The sequence below is a fragment of the Zootoca vivipara genome, chromosome 5 (assembly GCF_965207765.1).
Source record: "Zootoca vivipara chromosome 5, rZooViv2.hap1.1, whole genome shotgun sequence".
Taxonomy (NCBI): domain Eukaryota; kingdom Metazoa; phylum Chordata; class Lepidosauria; order Squamata; family Lacertidae; genus Zootoca; species Zootoca vivipara.
The window spans coordinates 9758211-9772999 of record NC_142588.1 but is presented as its reverse complement, the minus strand read 5'-3'; the positions used below and the strand labels follow the sequence as shown (position 1 = coordinate 9772999).

The 14789-nt window shown below is 45.6% G+C and overlaps 1 protein-coding gene across 2 annotated transcripts in view; it reads right to left on the bottom strand.

The window, feature by feature from the left end:
- The window catches only part of LOC118096134 (WD repeat- and FYVE domain-containing protein 4), a 158507-nt gene that overhangs the window by 137765 nt on the left and 5953 nt on the right, over window positions 1-14789 (bottom strand). For both annotated transcript variants that reach the window (XR_015949956.1, XM_060275113.2), the window contains exons 2-5: window positions 13031-13483; window positions 11530-11634; window positions 9739-9929; window positions 5364-5965 (exon numbers count right to left, since the gene is read on the bottom strand). Coding sequence is in view for 1 of the 2 variants with exons in the window: in XM_060275113.2 (XP_060131096.2) it covers window positions 5364-5965; window positions 9739-9929; window positions 11530-11634; window positions 13031-13483 (1351 nt within the window). In the remaining variant the exon portion in view is untranslated. The remainder of the gene's footprint in view (window positions 1-5363; window positions 5966-9738; window positions 9930-11529; window positions 11635-13030; window positions 13484-14789) is intronic.

Below are 14789 nucleotides of genomic sequence, written 5' to 3'. Positions count from 1 at the left end.
CTCGCAGGTTGCCCTGCAACAAAAATTAAGATTGCTGTTTCTAAATATTATTAAATTTAATTACTGTTTGCTTGAACTTGGCAGGTCAAAACTGGCATTTTCATAACTGTCACCAGTGTCACCCAATTGCCTAAAGACCACACCAGAGATAAATACAAGCCTCAGATTTTTAATGTGTAAACCTGGAAAAAAACCACATGCTACTATGCTGGAACTTATTCCAAAATTCACATCACTCAGGAGGTTGGTTGGGAGGAATGATATCACGGAAAACCAGGGCTCTTCCCCCCCCCCCGACAGAACTCACAGGAACTCGCTTCTGGCATCTCTCAGGTGGAGTCCACTGCCATTACAGTCGTACCTCGGATCCCGAAAACCCTGGAACTCTGATGTTTTGGCTCCCAAATGCCACAAAGCCAGAAGTGATTGTTCCGGTTTGCGAAGTATTTTGGGAAACTGAAAATCTGTGGCTTCTGGTTGGCTGCAGGAGCTTCCAGAATGGATTCCATTCAACTTCCAAGGTACGGTTGTGTAAGAGAACAAGGGAAACGTTCGTGGTGAGTTCTAGCACCTCTTTTTTCTTGAAAAACACCACTGCTGCAAACAGGGCCGTCTTAAACCCATCCAGCGCCCTGGCACTAGGTCCCTCCAGCGCCCCCCTCCAGAGCCTCTCCAAGGGCCCGGGAGTGCCAAGCGGCCCGCGGCAGCAGCGGGAGGCCACCTCCGAGGACTCCGTGCTGCGCCTCCTTCTCGTTTCGCCAGCGCTGGGTTCCGCTCAGTCAAGCTTTGCCACCAGCGTGCGCACCGCAGGACCAGCAAGAGCTGCTTGGGCACTGTGCGCGTGCTGGTGCCGAAGCTCGACTGAGCGGAACCCAGCGCTGGGGAAATGAGAAGGAGGTGCCGCGCAGAGTCCTCGGAGAAGGAGCACAGTCCTGGCCAGATCGCTGGAACCCTGCGCTCACTTGGTGCCCTTCCAGCGCCCTGCGCCGTGGTTCTCCGCGCCACTAGCCTCTATGGCTAGGACGGGCCTGGCTGCAAACATTCCCAAATTTTGTGTTCCTGTTCAGATTCCGCCTGACTTGCAGCCCCACTGGGCTCCAATATATTCTGCAGCAGAAAGAGAACATTGCCTGCACTTATGAATGCCAACTCTTTCCTGACAGCATCATTCCTCATATGCTTTTCATAAAACAAACACTTTGATCAACTGCAGAAGTCTGCCCTAACAGAAACAATGCCCTGCCTACGGGCACAAAACATTCTTACAGATCATTGCCCATCGAAAGAATCCTGAGTGTGGGTTATAAGGTTATTCTCATTATTACTTTTATATTATATTTTATAGTTATTTATGGCCTGCCTTTTTCACTGACAACGATTCAAGGTGGCTGGCTTACAGATAAAATAGGAACAGATAAAAACATTGGGTGGGTGGGGAATATTTCTCTTGTGGAAGCAGTGTAAATAGGTTTTGTATGTTACGTAACATGCAAAAGTCCACCCTACTGACTCCACTGTGTGATTGACACAACAAATTGGGTGAGGCAGATCATGTGGTTTATTCCTCCCTGGATTGTTGCCATTCTTCCCAGAAAGGCAACATGTGGGTAGGAAATACCCACATGACTTTCCGTGCACTTGTTTCACACACACACAAATGCCCAACTAGCATGGGACACAGGTCCCATGGCAACGCACAAATGTATGAACAGGACCAAGTTCTGGCCACCCCCAGTTCTGTGGTAAAGCTACATATTTCAGGGGTAAGAAACTTTTCTGGATGTGCCCAAAATAAAGCAGTAAAAATAACTGATAAATCAATTAAATAGGAGCCAATGAAGATATGTTTTTCATCGGCGAGGCTGCAAGTTGAGGTCCCATAAAAATGATTATGCTAGAATTTCTTGCTTAGTTCACAACTTCCTGGTGCGTCAACGGACTCTTCAAGTGCCCCTGTTTTCCAGGGATGTCCCTGATTTAGAGAAGCTGTCCTGGTTACTTATTTGATCCCAGAATGTCCCTATTTTCATCAGAGAAATGCCGGAGGGTATTGCAGGATGTCCATATTTTCATTGGGGAAATGTTGGAGGGTATGGAGTTATCTGATCCCCGAGCCGTCTGAAGGCAATCCTGTATAAAGGTAAAGGGAGCCCTGACCATTAGGTCCAGTCGTGGACAACTTTGGGGTTGCGGCGCTCATCTCATTTTACTGGCCGAGGGAGCCGGCGTACAGCTTCTGGGTCATGTGGCCAGCATGACTAAGCCGCTTCTGGCGAACCAGAGCAGCGCGCGGAAATGCCTTCCCACCTATTTATCTACTTGCACTTTAGCTACTGCTTTCGAACTGCTAGGTTGGCAGGATCCTGTATAGGGAAGTGGTTTTTTTTAATGTTTAATGTTTTGTTATGCTTTTATATATGTTGGAAGCTGCCCAGAGTGGCTGGGGCAACCCAGGCAGATGTATGGGGTATAAATAGTAAAATTATCATTATGGAATGGGACGTCCCTATTTTCATCGGGGAAATGTTCGAGGGTGTGCAGCAACTGTCCACAATAATCCCCCCTGCTAGGGAAGATTTGCTATAGCTGAAATAGCGAAGGGTTGGGGAAAGCCTAGCACTTTCTCTCTCAGAGACCACCCTGTGCAATTAGGAAGGAATCAAAATAAACCGATGCAGTACGTTAAAAATAAACCTCCGATAGCTCCAGCAGCTATTTCCTCATTTCCCTTCTGTATGTATCTGGGGAAGAGTCTTATCTCAGCAGTAGAGCACATTTGAGTATTAAAGTTCCCAGGTTCAATAACTGGCATCTCCATAGATAGCTGGGAATGAACTGTTGGGTGAAAACTTGGAGACAGTTGGAGACAGTACAGGCAATTCGCATCTTAGGCTTATTTCACTGGGCAATTGCAGCTTTATGCGGGTTGCAGAATTAAAAATAAATAAATGAAAAGGGGCAGGGGAGTTGGGGGGGTGGAACCCCTGGAAAACCCACCCGAGATCTTGCAGCAGCCCTTGAGAGACTTTCCCAGAGCCCAGTAAGCAAAGGAGGGGAGATTATATAAAGCTCTTTGCCTCGCATGGGGGTGAGGATATCAGGGACTGGCTGGATGACAATGTGGGGTGGGAGGCTTGAGAGGAAGAAGGCTCGGACCCAGAGGAGTGCTGGTGGGTCACAGAAGACAGATCAGAGGGAGGGAGGAAGCTGGGAGGAAGAAGAAACAGGAGGCTTGAGTGAACAAGAAGAGCCAGAGGCAGGGAGCCCCTTGAAGACAGGAGTCGGTGCAGAGGGACATGCTTCGAGCTCAGGATCTGAAGGAGAGGACAGGGAAGGGTCAGTCCCCTGTCCTCTCCCAAGAGGGGAGAGGGAGTTCTCCTCGCCTGCCAGAGTTTGTGTCTGCTTAGGAGATGTCCGGCACAGGAGATTTAGGAGGAGGTGCCCAGAGCCAGTCTTGGCAACGTCTTCACTGAAGGCAGCTTTGCCTGAGTGAACTCTGTTGTATACTAATTTCCCGAATAAAACAGCTGACTTTACTCCGAGTCGAAGAGTCTCCTTTCTGAACTGTTGGTGAACCTATTCTCCCGTTTTGAACATGTAGAGATGGTCGCACAGGGGTCAATCGGGCTTTACAAAATTTTGCTTATGCGCACAATAGTCAGGAACATAACCACAGCCTAAGGTGAGATCTACCTGCAATGAGCTGGGCAGGCCTGTGGTCTGACTCTGCTTAGGGCAGGTTCCCATATGGACGGCTCATTCTTGATTCCTCGCTGCTCTTTGGTGTGAGGCCTCTGAATAAACGGCTTCTTTGAGGAGGAAGTGGGAATACTGAGGAGTCGGAGCAGGAAGCCGTAGCAGGATGTTTGGCAAGACCTCACAAAAAAAGAAGTACTGGCGGCATTTGAAGCTACAGAGATCTGAGGGGGAAGCTGTCAGTTACTGCCAACCTAGCAGTTCGAAAGCACGCTAGTGTAAGTAGATAAACACGCACCACTGTGGCGGGAAGGTAAACGGCGTTTCTGTGCGCTCTGGTTTCCATCACAGTGTCCCGTTGCGCCCGAAGTAGTTTAGTCCTGCTGGCCACATGACCTGGAAAGCTGTCTGTGGACATACGCCGGCTCCCTCAGCCTGAAAGCGAGATGAGTGCCGCAACCCCATAGTCGCCTTTGTCTGGACTTAACCATCCAGGGGTCCTTTATCCTTTTTACTTATACTGTGCTTTGGGTTGTATCCAACACCGGCATGCCACTTGTACAACAGGCCTCCTCTTGTGTAACAGGACTTCCCCGTGCACCTGCAAAATCTGCTCCAGAGGGTTGGTGGACCCGTTGGAACAGATTTTGGGCACACACTGCAAGAGGAACGCTTATACTGGACACACCATTCTCAAAACATGTATGAACAACATACTATGTTGTATGGCCCTCAGAATTATTTCCCTTTGCAAGGACTTTCTCTATAATTCCACAACACTTACAAAACATACAGCAGCTGTATAAAAATCAGGCTGCCAAGCTGCAATCTTCTGCACATGCCTGATTTTAAAGCACAAGATAGGCACATGGGCAGGAATGCTGAACCCTCCTTCAACCTATCACTTCATACCACGACTTCCAATCGTCCAAGCTGGGCTCCAAACCAAGTTAGGGGCAGTTTTGTTCCTGTCATGTTATATGGCGTTTGAGCTTTTATCCCAGGCATAGGCGAACTCGGCCCTCCAGATGTTTTGGGACTACAACTCCCACCATCCTTAGCTAACAGGACCAGTGGTCAGGGATGATGGGAATTGTAGTCTCAAAACATCTGGAGGGCCGAGTTTGCCTATGCCTGTTTTATCCTGTGTCAACATGCACAGAAGCAGGCTGCCAGTTAATTCACATAGAGATGGACAAACCGGTCGCTGTCAGTTTCCCCTCAGTTTCTTACTTTTTCCAATCTTCAGTTTGGCACAATCCTCGTGAAAATTCACCAGCATTTCCTTCCACAGTTCTCCTGACATGCAAGGTTTTTGTATGCAGTTTCCCACAATACACACATTTTTCAAGCAATTTCCCCTATTATAATGTATTTTGCGTTATTTTTCACAAACATATGCATTTTTATGCACACTTTCCCCTTTTTAAAAACAAAACAAACCAAATCGAACACCTTTTAGTACACATTATTTGCCCAAAGAGCTTTGTTATGAAACCCAGAGTAGTGCAAACCATGAAGGATCCATGTATTTCAATTCACATATTGTTTCAGGAGCGGAAGCTGGATAAAATGTCTCCCCCTTCACTTACTGCATGAAAAGAATGCTGTAAAAATATAATAACAGAAGACATTTTTTTTAGCACTTATAGTAGTCAAAAACTTACCTGTCTTTGAATTCTGGCTGTAGGTCTGCAGGTGCTCTATTTTCACCTACATGCTCCAAGTTGTCTTCAGTTTCTTCTGGTTTATTTTCTTTCACATCTCGAGGGACTTGATCTACACCTGGCTTCATGTCCACCAAGTAGCTCTTGAGTTCGAAGGGGTTCCTCTTGGCCATGTTGTCAAGGAAATTGAGTATCATTACGCAGCTTTTAAGCCAGGTAGGAAAGGACTCGGGTGAGGAAACAGCTGCATTCGAAAACTCGGCAAACGACCGTGTCGCATGGAGCTGTACTGGAATCTGTCCCCACTTCTGTTCTGAGAAGCAGCCTAGCGAGCCAAGTTCCTCCGCCATCTTGTCAAAGAGCCCGTTCTTTTGGAAAAAATCAGCGTTGACAGCGTCCGAATAGATAGCAGCCGCTATTGCTTGGAGTATATGCAGTACGAGCTCCATTATGTGGCTAGGACCAAACGGGGCCCACAAGCTTGAGGGCGGATCCTGCAACGCGCCTTCCATGTCAGCCAGCAGAGAGAGCAGCCCATTAAAACCACTGCTGGTTCTGAAGGCTGAACGACCCTTGGGATTATCCAGTGTCCTCAGAAGAGACTTTGGAATCGGAGAGAGAGAAAGGAAGAAAGTGCTTAGCTGCCACTTCATTTGCTCTGTAAACTTTAAAAAGGGTGATTTGGGCCTAGGACTCAGTGTGGTGGGTTGTTAACCTTTGGGGTGTAATAATAATAATAATTTATTATTTATACCCCGCCCATCTGGCTGGGTTTCCCCAGCCACTCTGGGTGGCTTCCAACAGAAACATTAAAATACAGTCGTACCTCGGGTTACGACCACCTCGGTTTGCGAACAGTTCGGGTTACGAACTGCGCAAACCCGGAAGTGTTTTCGGTGCGCGTGCGATCACGCGATCTGCGCATGCGCAAAGCGTGAAAATCGCGCTTTGCGCATGTGCAAAATGGCGGCGCCCATCGCGTTCGTAACCCGAGGTATTACTGTATACTAATTTCTTAAAGATTAAAAGCTTCCCTAAACAGGGTTGCCTTCAGATGTCCTCTAAAAGTCTGGTAGTTGTTTTTCTTTTTGACATCTGGTGGGAGGGCGTTCCACAGGGCGGGCGCCACTACCGAGAAGGCCCTCTGCCTGGTTCCCTGTAACTTGACTTCTCACAGCGAGGGAACCGCCAGAAGGCCCTCGGCACTGGCAGAGCGATGGAGGTGGAGACGCTCCTTCAGGATCTTGTACCCAGATGCAAATGGGGCTCTCTTGACTGAATGGTCCTTCATTTAAAAAAACAACAACATGCCATCTAACATTTCTCCGATGAAAATAGGGACGTCCTATTCCAAAATAATATTAATTTTCTTATTTGTACCTCACCCATCTGACTGGGTTGCCCCAGCCACTCTGGGCAGCTTCCAACATATATGAAAATATATATTAAAACATTAAACTTAAAAGAGGGGGCTGTCTTCAGATGTCTTCTGGGTCGCATAACTCCATATCCTCCAACATTTCTCTGATGAAAATAGGGACATCCTAAGGACATTCTGGGATCCAATCAGAAACCGAGAGGGCTTCTGTAAATCCGGGACTGTCCCTGGAAAATAGGGCTGAGAAATTTGAACTGTCCAGAATAAGGCGCTTGTAACTAAGCTTGTAACTCCGTCAAGAAAAAGAAATGAGATTTCCCTGGCATGGCTTGTTTTTTGAGAAACCCATGCTGGGTCTTAGTAAGGCAGCCAGTTCCACGCAATGTTGCGGGGAGCTCATTGTGTGTGCATGACCTCACATGTGCGACACAGACACACAAGGCCCAGGGAAGCCTGGTGGGGTCCACTGCTGCTGCGGGGAGGCTTGGGGGGCTGTCCCCACATCCTTGGGGGGGGGGCTGTCCTCAGCCCCATAGAGTTGGTATCTATTATTCAGAGCATCCTTTTCTAAGTGCTCACAGACCAAGCACATGAGGTGAAACATTCCCATCATGGCATACAAATTCTCTCTCTTCCACCTTAACTCATCAAATGGGTGAGAAGGCGGCTTGCCAGAAAAAACAAGAGGGGGACTTTATTACTGTCATTCAGTTTTGCATGCTAATGTATCATACTAGGCTCCTGAACAGAGCATAAATCTAATCAGTCGGACTTCAAAGTATCAGGATAGCTCTGACACATATCTAGAAAGGTCAGAAGTAACTCCATTTCTTCTCGCTCTAACTCTGTTACAGTTTAATTGTCTGTCCTTCTGGCTTGAATCTATAAAAAGGTTTGCCTGCAGTGGAACCCCCTAACTCATTTACAGCTAACAGAATTTATTTTCACATTGCATTATTCGTTATTCCTCATAATTGCCTACCTCATGCCACTCCGGAATACCGTAGAGCTAATCACATTTGAGCTTGGGGTTTAACAGCTAAATATATATTAGCAAATCAATCTGAATTTGTGCATAATGTAATCACCGTCCCAAGGGCTATATATAACAAATTCATTTTCTTACATTATGTATTAACACAGTTATAATTTGTCAGAATTAGGCATCAACGCCGCATTTCTTCTCACTGGATCAGGTAATGCAACAAACTCAGTCTTAAAAAGAATGTTGGATCAACTGTGATAAGTTTATTCCCTTCAGTGGGTGGAAGGCATCTTTGAGTTGGTTGCAGTTCTCTTTCATTCTAGCAGGTAGGGTTATAGTAAGAAATGTTTGCCTAAACCAGGCATCCCCAAACTGCAGCCCTCCAGATGTTTTGGCCTACAACTCCCCTGATCCCTAGCTAAGAGGACCAGTGGTCAGGGATGATGGGAATTGTAGTCCAAAACATCTGAAGGGCCGAAGTTTGGGGATGCCTGGCCTAAACCTTTCTGGGGGCAGGAGACCACCCCAACCCACCCCAGTTGTGGGGCGAGGTGCAGAACATTAGAACACAAGCCCTGTTTTAAAGAATCTGAGCAACAGTGAGAAACTTGAAATAATTGCAAAGCTATGGTGTCAGAACTGACTGATATATAGTGTTCCCATCTGGCCTGAAATCCTTCTCACAGATGTACTGGCAATGATGAATAGGGCCTGCTATGAAATAGGAAAATGCTGATGACACTCAGCTCTATTTCTCCTTTACATCTGCGGGTGTGGCAGCGGATGTTCTGGATCATTGTCTTGACTTGGTAATGGACTGGATGAGAGCCAATAAACTGAAGCTCAATCCAGCTAATTATTTATTTATTTATTTATTTATTTATTTATTTATTTATTTATTATTTATACCCTGCCCATCTGGCTGGGTTTCCCCAGCCACTCTGGGCGGTTTCCAACAAATACCAAATACATTAAAATATCACAGATTACAAACTTCCCTAAACAGGGCTGCCTTTAGGTGTTTTCTAAATGCCAGGTAGCTGTTTATCTCCTTGACCTCCGATGGAAGGGCATTCCACAGGGCGGGCGCCACTACCGAGAAGGCCCTCTGCCTGGTTCCCTGTAGCTTTGCTTCTCGCAGTGAGGGAACCGCCAGAAGGCCCTCGGAGCTGGACCTCAGTGTCCGGGCTGAGCAATGGGGGTGGAGACGCTCCTTCAGGTATATAGGACCGAGGCCGTTTTGGGCTTTAAAGGTCAGCACCAACACTTTGAATTGTGCTCGGAAACGTACTGGGAGCCAATGTAGATCTCTTAGGACCGGTGTTATGTGGTCTTAGCGGCCGCTCCCAGTCACCAGTCTAGCTGCCGCATTCTGGATTAATTGCAGTTTCTGAGTCACCTTCAAAGGTAGCCCCACGTCGAGCGCATTGCAGTAGTCCAAGCGGGAGATAACTAGAGCATAAGACAGGAGGCACTGCTAGTGGGTGGCTCCCATGACCAGATGGACGGGAGGTTGCCTGCTGCAGCCATGAACGGAGGATCCTCCACATGTAGCTGTGGCGGCGCGGTGGCTGTTCGCACCACTGTGGCAGGGCGAGCCCCCACGGGTGCCTTCTGGTCACCCCCCCCCCAAACATGGCACTCAGGGCGAACCGCCCACCCCCCTGTTGCGACGCCACTGCCTTTAGGTGCCGAGCGAAAAAGTTTCTCTATAACCAGACCTTTTGCTGTTTGAACAATCTATGGCCTTTTAATGTATTGGAGGGGAGGAAGGTACGGATTTGCTTTTGTTTGTTATGTATTTGCGTTCTTGTTTTGTAATTGTAATTGAGAGCTGCCCTGTGATGAAGGGCGGTATACAAAATGAATCAATCAATCATATAGAATTTCCTTAGCATTCAGTGCAGGATGGGAAAACAAAAGGAGAAAGGAGCAAGCCCAGCCACCAAGTATTTCTACATAAAGAGGGAGGGGAGCTAAATGAACAAGGAGGAGCATTTACTATTTATCACCTTAAGTAGATCCAGCTTGAAGTTTAGTTCCCCCTGGGTGGAAGAGCACAAGGCCCCAACCATGATGCTCATGTACTCCTCAGGGTTGATAATTGACAGATGCTCCAGGATAGCCAGGGTGTCACTTCGGTACAATTCATCGTCTATAAAAATCTTGATATATGGCACCATCCCGTAGTCTCTGAGAACCACTAAAGCAGTAAGTAAACATAGTTAACTGGTCCATGACCACACCACACCTCGGATTGCTGCATACTGACATAATTTTGAAGATATTTTAGTTTTAGTACTTATCCTATTGCATCAATCATCCAGGGTCTTCAAGGAAAGGACCAGCTAGCTAGCTGAGAATCACCAGAAATAAATATAAGGGCTATAGTGAATAATGTTTAAATATGTCAGTTCTAACTCTAGAGACGAGTTAAAGAACTTAGAGCAGTGTTTCCCAAACAGTGTTTCTCCAGCTGTTTTCAGACTACAATTCCCATCATCCCTGGCCACTAACTAGAGCTGATGGGAGTTGTAGTCCAAAAACAGTTGGAGACCCAAGTTTGGGAAACGCTGACTTAGAAATTAACTCATGCATGGAAAAAGCATCTAAATAGCAAATTAGAGGCCCCCCATCTTTGCTTTTGTAAGCATTCTGCAGTATCACACATAGGAGAATTCTAACAAACACAGAAACGGGAGCAAAAAATTGAGATAAAGCTTCATTCGGCTGTCTTATTTTCCCAGTCTGAGAGGGGAGGGGAAATGGTAAGAACACGTTATTTATTGGGAGAGAGTGACTTTTGCAGCTGTTGTTAAAGATGCAAAACGACGAAGCATGGGACAGAGTGAGGGAGATATTTCTGGAACAACAATGGGATATCAGCTCCGCCCAAGGCATGATGGATAATAGCAACAACCGGGAAAAGATAGACATAACATTTTACAAGGACAGGAAGAAACACTACGGAGAGAATAATTGCCACACACAGAAGAGCAATGGTATAGTTTGAGTGCCTCACTTGTAGTTCTATAAATCATTTAATGTGTCAGCACGAATAGAAGTTATTAATATTGCAGTTGTTGTACAGTGGTACCTCTACTTACGAATTTAATGCGTTCCAAACACACATTTGTAAGTAGAAAAAAATTGTAAGTCGAATCCCATAGGAATGCATTGGAAGAAAACATTCGTAAGTAGAAAAAATCCTATCTAAAAATTCGTAAGTAGAAAAAATCCTATCTAAACCGCATCCAAGATGGCGGATGGAGCGCCATTCGTAAGTAGAAACATTTGTAAGTAGAGTTATTCGTAAGTAGAGGTACCACTGTATACTGGATTTATTATTATGACGGGAATGTAATTGAAATGATTAAGATTTTGGAATGCAGAAATAAAGAAAATCATCAAACAATCAATTCTAGCACGTGGGGGACCACCTAAATTATATAATTCAGTACCAGGATGATTGCTATTACTAATTGTATTATGAATTGGTATTGTTATAATGAGGCTATAAGATTGTACTTGAAAACTAATAAAAATTATTATCCAAAAAAGGAAACAGGAGCGAAAACTGCCAGTTTTTGATAATGTCTGAATCTGAAATTAATCCAGCAAAGACAATTTATTTATCCTTAATCAAACGATACTAAATAAAAAGCAGAATAACCCTTCTGGAGAGGAAATCCAGAATACCAGTTTGGGTCACTTCTCCGTAGTTGAATAACATGTCTCTTCTCCAGCCCCTGGGACACATAACCATAAACAGTGACCAACACCCCTTCATGGCCTCCCCTTACCTGTGTTCCTAACAGATCCTCCTGTAAGAGCAGCCACCAGCTTCAGTGTCCTATTGGTGAGCTCTCTTTCCATTGCCTGATCCTGATACTCTGCTTGGTTTCCACCTGGATTAAAAAGAAACCAGACCGATTGCCTCAGCAACAACGCTTCTTGTGGACTTTTTAAAATCGAACAGGAAAACCAATTCCCGAAACGAAACAATGCCATCTCACGAGGAAGTGGCAAGGGCTGTTGAAGCTCAACAGGTGAGCAACCAGGAAGTAGAGGAACGCCACTATCTGACTGAGGTGTAAAGGTAAAGGACCCCTGACTGTTAAGTCCAGTCACAAACGACTCTGGGGTTGCGGCGCTCATCTCACTTTACTGGCCGAGAGAGCCGACATTTGTCCGCAGACAGTCATGTGGCCAGCATGACTAAGTGACTTCTGGCGAAACCAGAGCAGCGCACGGAAACATCGTTTACCTTCTCGCCGGAGCGGTACCTATTTATCTACTTGCACTTTGACGTGCTTTCGAACGGCTAGGTTGGCAGGAGCTGGGGCTGAGCAACGGGAGCTCACCCCGTCGCAGGGATTCGAACTACCGACCTTCTGATTGGCAAGCCCTAGGCTCTGTGGTTTAGACCACAGAATGATAAGGGAGCAGCAAATACAAGGCAGGTTCAGAAGAAAGTAGTAGAGCCATGAAGGAAGGAAACACTCTGTGGCTATGTCAGGGAAACACTAACATCAGCTGTTGATAGGGACGGTGAGCAAATCTGGAAATTTTGGATTCTGTTATCCACATTTCCACATCCATTTGCATTTTTTAAAGTCCCAATGAAATTTATCAGCATTCAGATTTCTTCTAATACACACAGAGAATCATAGAATCATAGAGTTGGAAGGGACCACAGAGGTCATCTTCTCCAACGTCCTGCGGTGCAGGAATCTTTTTGCCCAACATGGGACTCAAACCCATATTTGTATGCAAATTTCACCTAATATAGATATAGATATTCACAAGACAACTTCCTCTAATGTTTGTTTCTTCCACTAATATACACATTCGTTAAAAAATGTAAAGGTAAAGGTAAAGGACTCCCTGACAGTTAAGTCCAGTCAAAGGTGACTATGGGGTTGTGGCGCTCATCTCGCTTTCAGGCTGAGGGAGCTGACGTTTGTCCACAACTTTCCGGGTCATGTGGCCAGCATGACTAAGCCGCTTCTGGCGCAACGGGACACCATGACGGAAACCAGAGTGCACAGAAACCCCGTTTACCTTCCCACCACAGTGGTACCTATTTATCTACCTGCACTGGTGTGCTTTTGAACTGCTAGGTTGGCAGGAGATGGGACAGAGCAACAGGAGCTCACCCCATTGCAGGGATTTGAACCGCCGACCTTCTGATCGGCAAGCCCAAGAGGCTCAGTGGTTTAGAGCACAGCGCCACCCGCGTCCATGCTGCCTGGCTGAAATCGCACTACATCATAGAGAGAGGTGTGGGTTAAGGCCTTGTACCTTTCTTTCTCAATATCTTCGCCTCTTTGCGTAGTTGCGCGAGTAGCATTCCCAAGAGCCCCGAGTCTCTGAAGATATCTGTGAAGAGCAGGTCCCTCTGTGTGATGCTGTGGAGGCAGCGCAGAGCAAGCGAAGTGCACAACGGATCGGGACTCTCCTTGATCAATCCCTGAATATCCTTCAGGATCTCGTGGGGGGTGTACGAGAGATCCAGCACCAAGGACTCCACCAACTGGAAGAACTGTCTCTGGACCAGCGTGGGCTTGCGAGGAATGATGCCCACAAACTGGGAAATGGGCTGCAGAGACCACTCCAGGAGGAAGAAGTTCATGGGGTTCCAGGTCCAAATATCTTTCAGGGCCAGTAAGATGTGCCGGCAAAGCTCTGTGTTGCTGGATTTCCGGAAAAGGGACTCTAAGACCTGGAAGGCTTTCAAGTTTTTCACTGTATTTCCTGTGGAGGGAAAACAACAGCACCAGCAATGTCTCTGCTATTCTCCCTGGGTGATCATTTGCAACCACTTCTTTTTTTAAATAAAAAGTCTCAACAGCCCTCTTCCTAAGGCATAATTGGGGAAAATCTAGCAAGCCTTGCTGTCATGTAAGTGCTAAGGAAATGAATGACGATGGTCCTGCTGCAATGTTTGGTATGCAGCCTTTTCAGTGCACTTAAACGAGAGGTCCTTCCATTGAGGAGGCCCACATTAGATGGGGATTCTCAAAGCATGGCCACTTCTGGTCCAAATGTTCAGAATTAAAACTGTTGCTGTTTGAAGGAACACACTTCTCTTTTTTGCATATAATTTTTATTTTCTGTTTTGCAATTTAAAATACCAATTTTTACACCATTAAAATATCATTGACTTCCCTTCTTCTCTTTCCATGGTTCATTTTACATATCATAAACCTCTGCATATTTTACAAAAACTATACCGTTCAGTATTCCAGTATTGTATCCATCAAAACTTATTTTCACCATTGAATTTATCTTAATGCTGCCAACATTTTCAGCTGTACACAATTATTTCCCCCATATTCATTAAACATTTTCCAATCTTCTTTAAATATATGTACTTCTTGTTCTCTTATTTTTCTATATGTTAAATCTGCAAGTTGTGCATATTCTGTCAACTTAAGTTGCCATTCATCTTTGGTTGGGACCTCGCTCGTTTTCCATTTTTGGCTAACAAAACACGGGCCACAGTCATACATGAATAACTTTTTTGACACCTGGGAATTTCAGTCTGAATTATCCCCAACATAAAGGACTCTGGGGTTTTTTTTGGGGGGGGGGGGGTTAAAACATTTTTTTCAATTAATTATGGAAATGATCCATAATGAAGGAACACACTTCTGATATCTTTTTTATGTTACTATTAGTTACTAATTTAATTTTTTATGTTACTATTAGTTACTAATTTAATTTTTTTATGTTACTATTAGTTACTAATTTAATTTACTAGTTTTTATGTTACTATTAGTTACTATTACTATTATGTTACTATTAGTAGTAACATAGTAAAATAGTAACTGTTATGTTACTATTTTTATGTTACTACTCTTGGCAGCCATGGGAGTGTTGAAAGCCTGATTTCTGCTCACTTTTTCACAGGCTGTGCTTAAATTCCTGGTTGCATGTCCCCACAAATCATGGATGTGAGGGACAGGGGATATCGCGAAGTCCCTCCCCTCCTGAGTTCAAGCCCGTCCCCGAGCAAAGGGGAAAGCAGGGAGAGTTCCGATTCCAGTGGGGAAGCAGG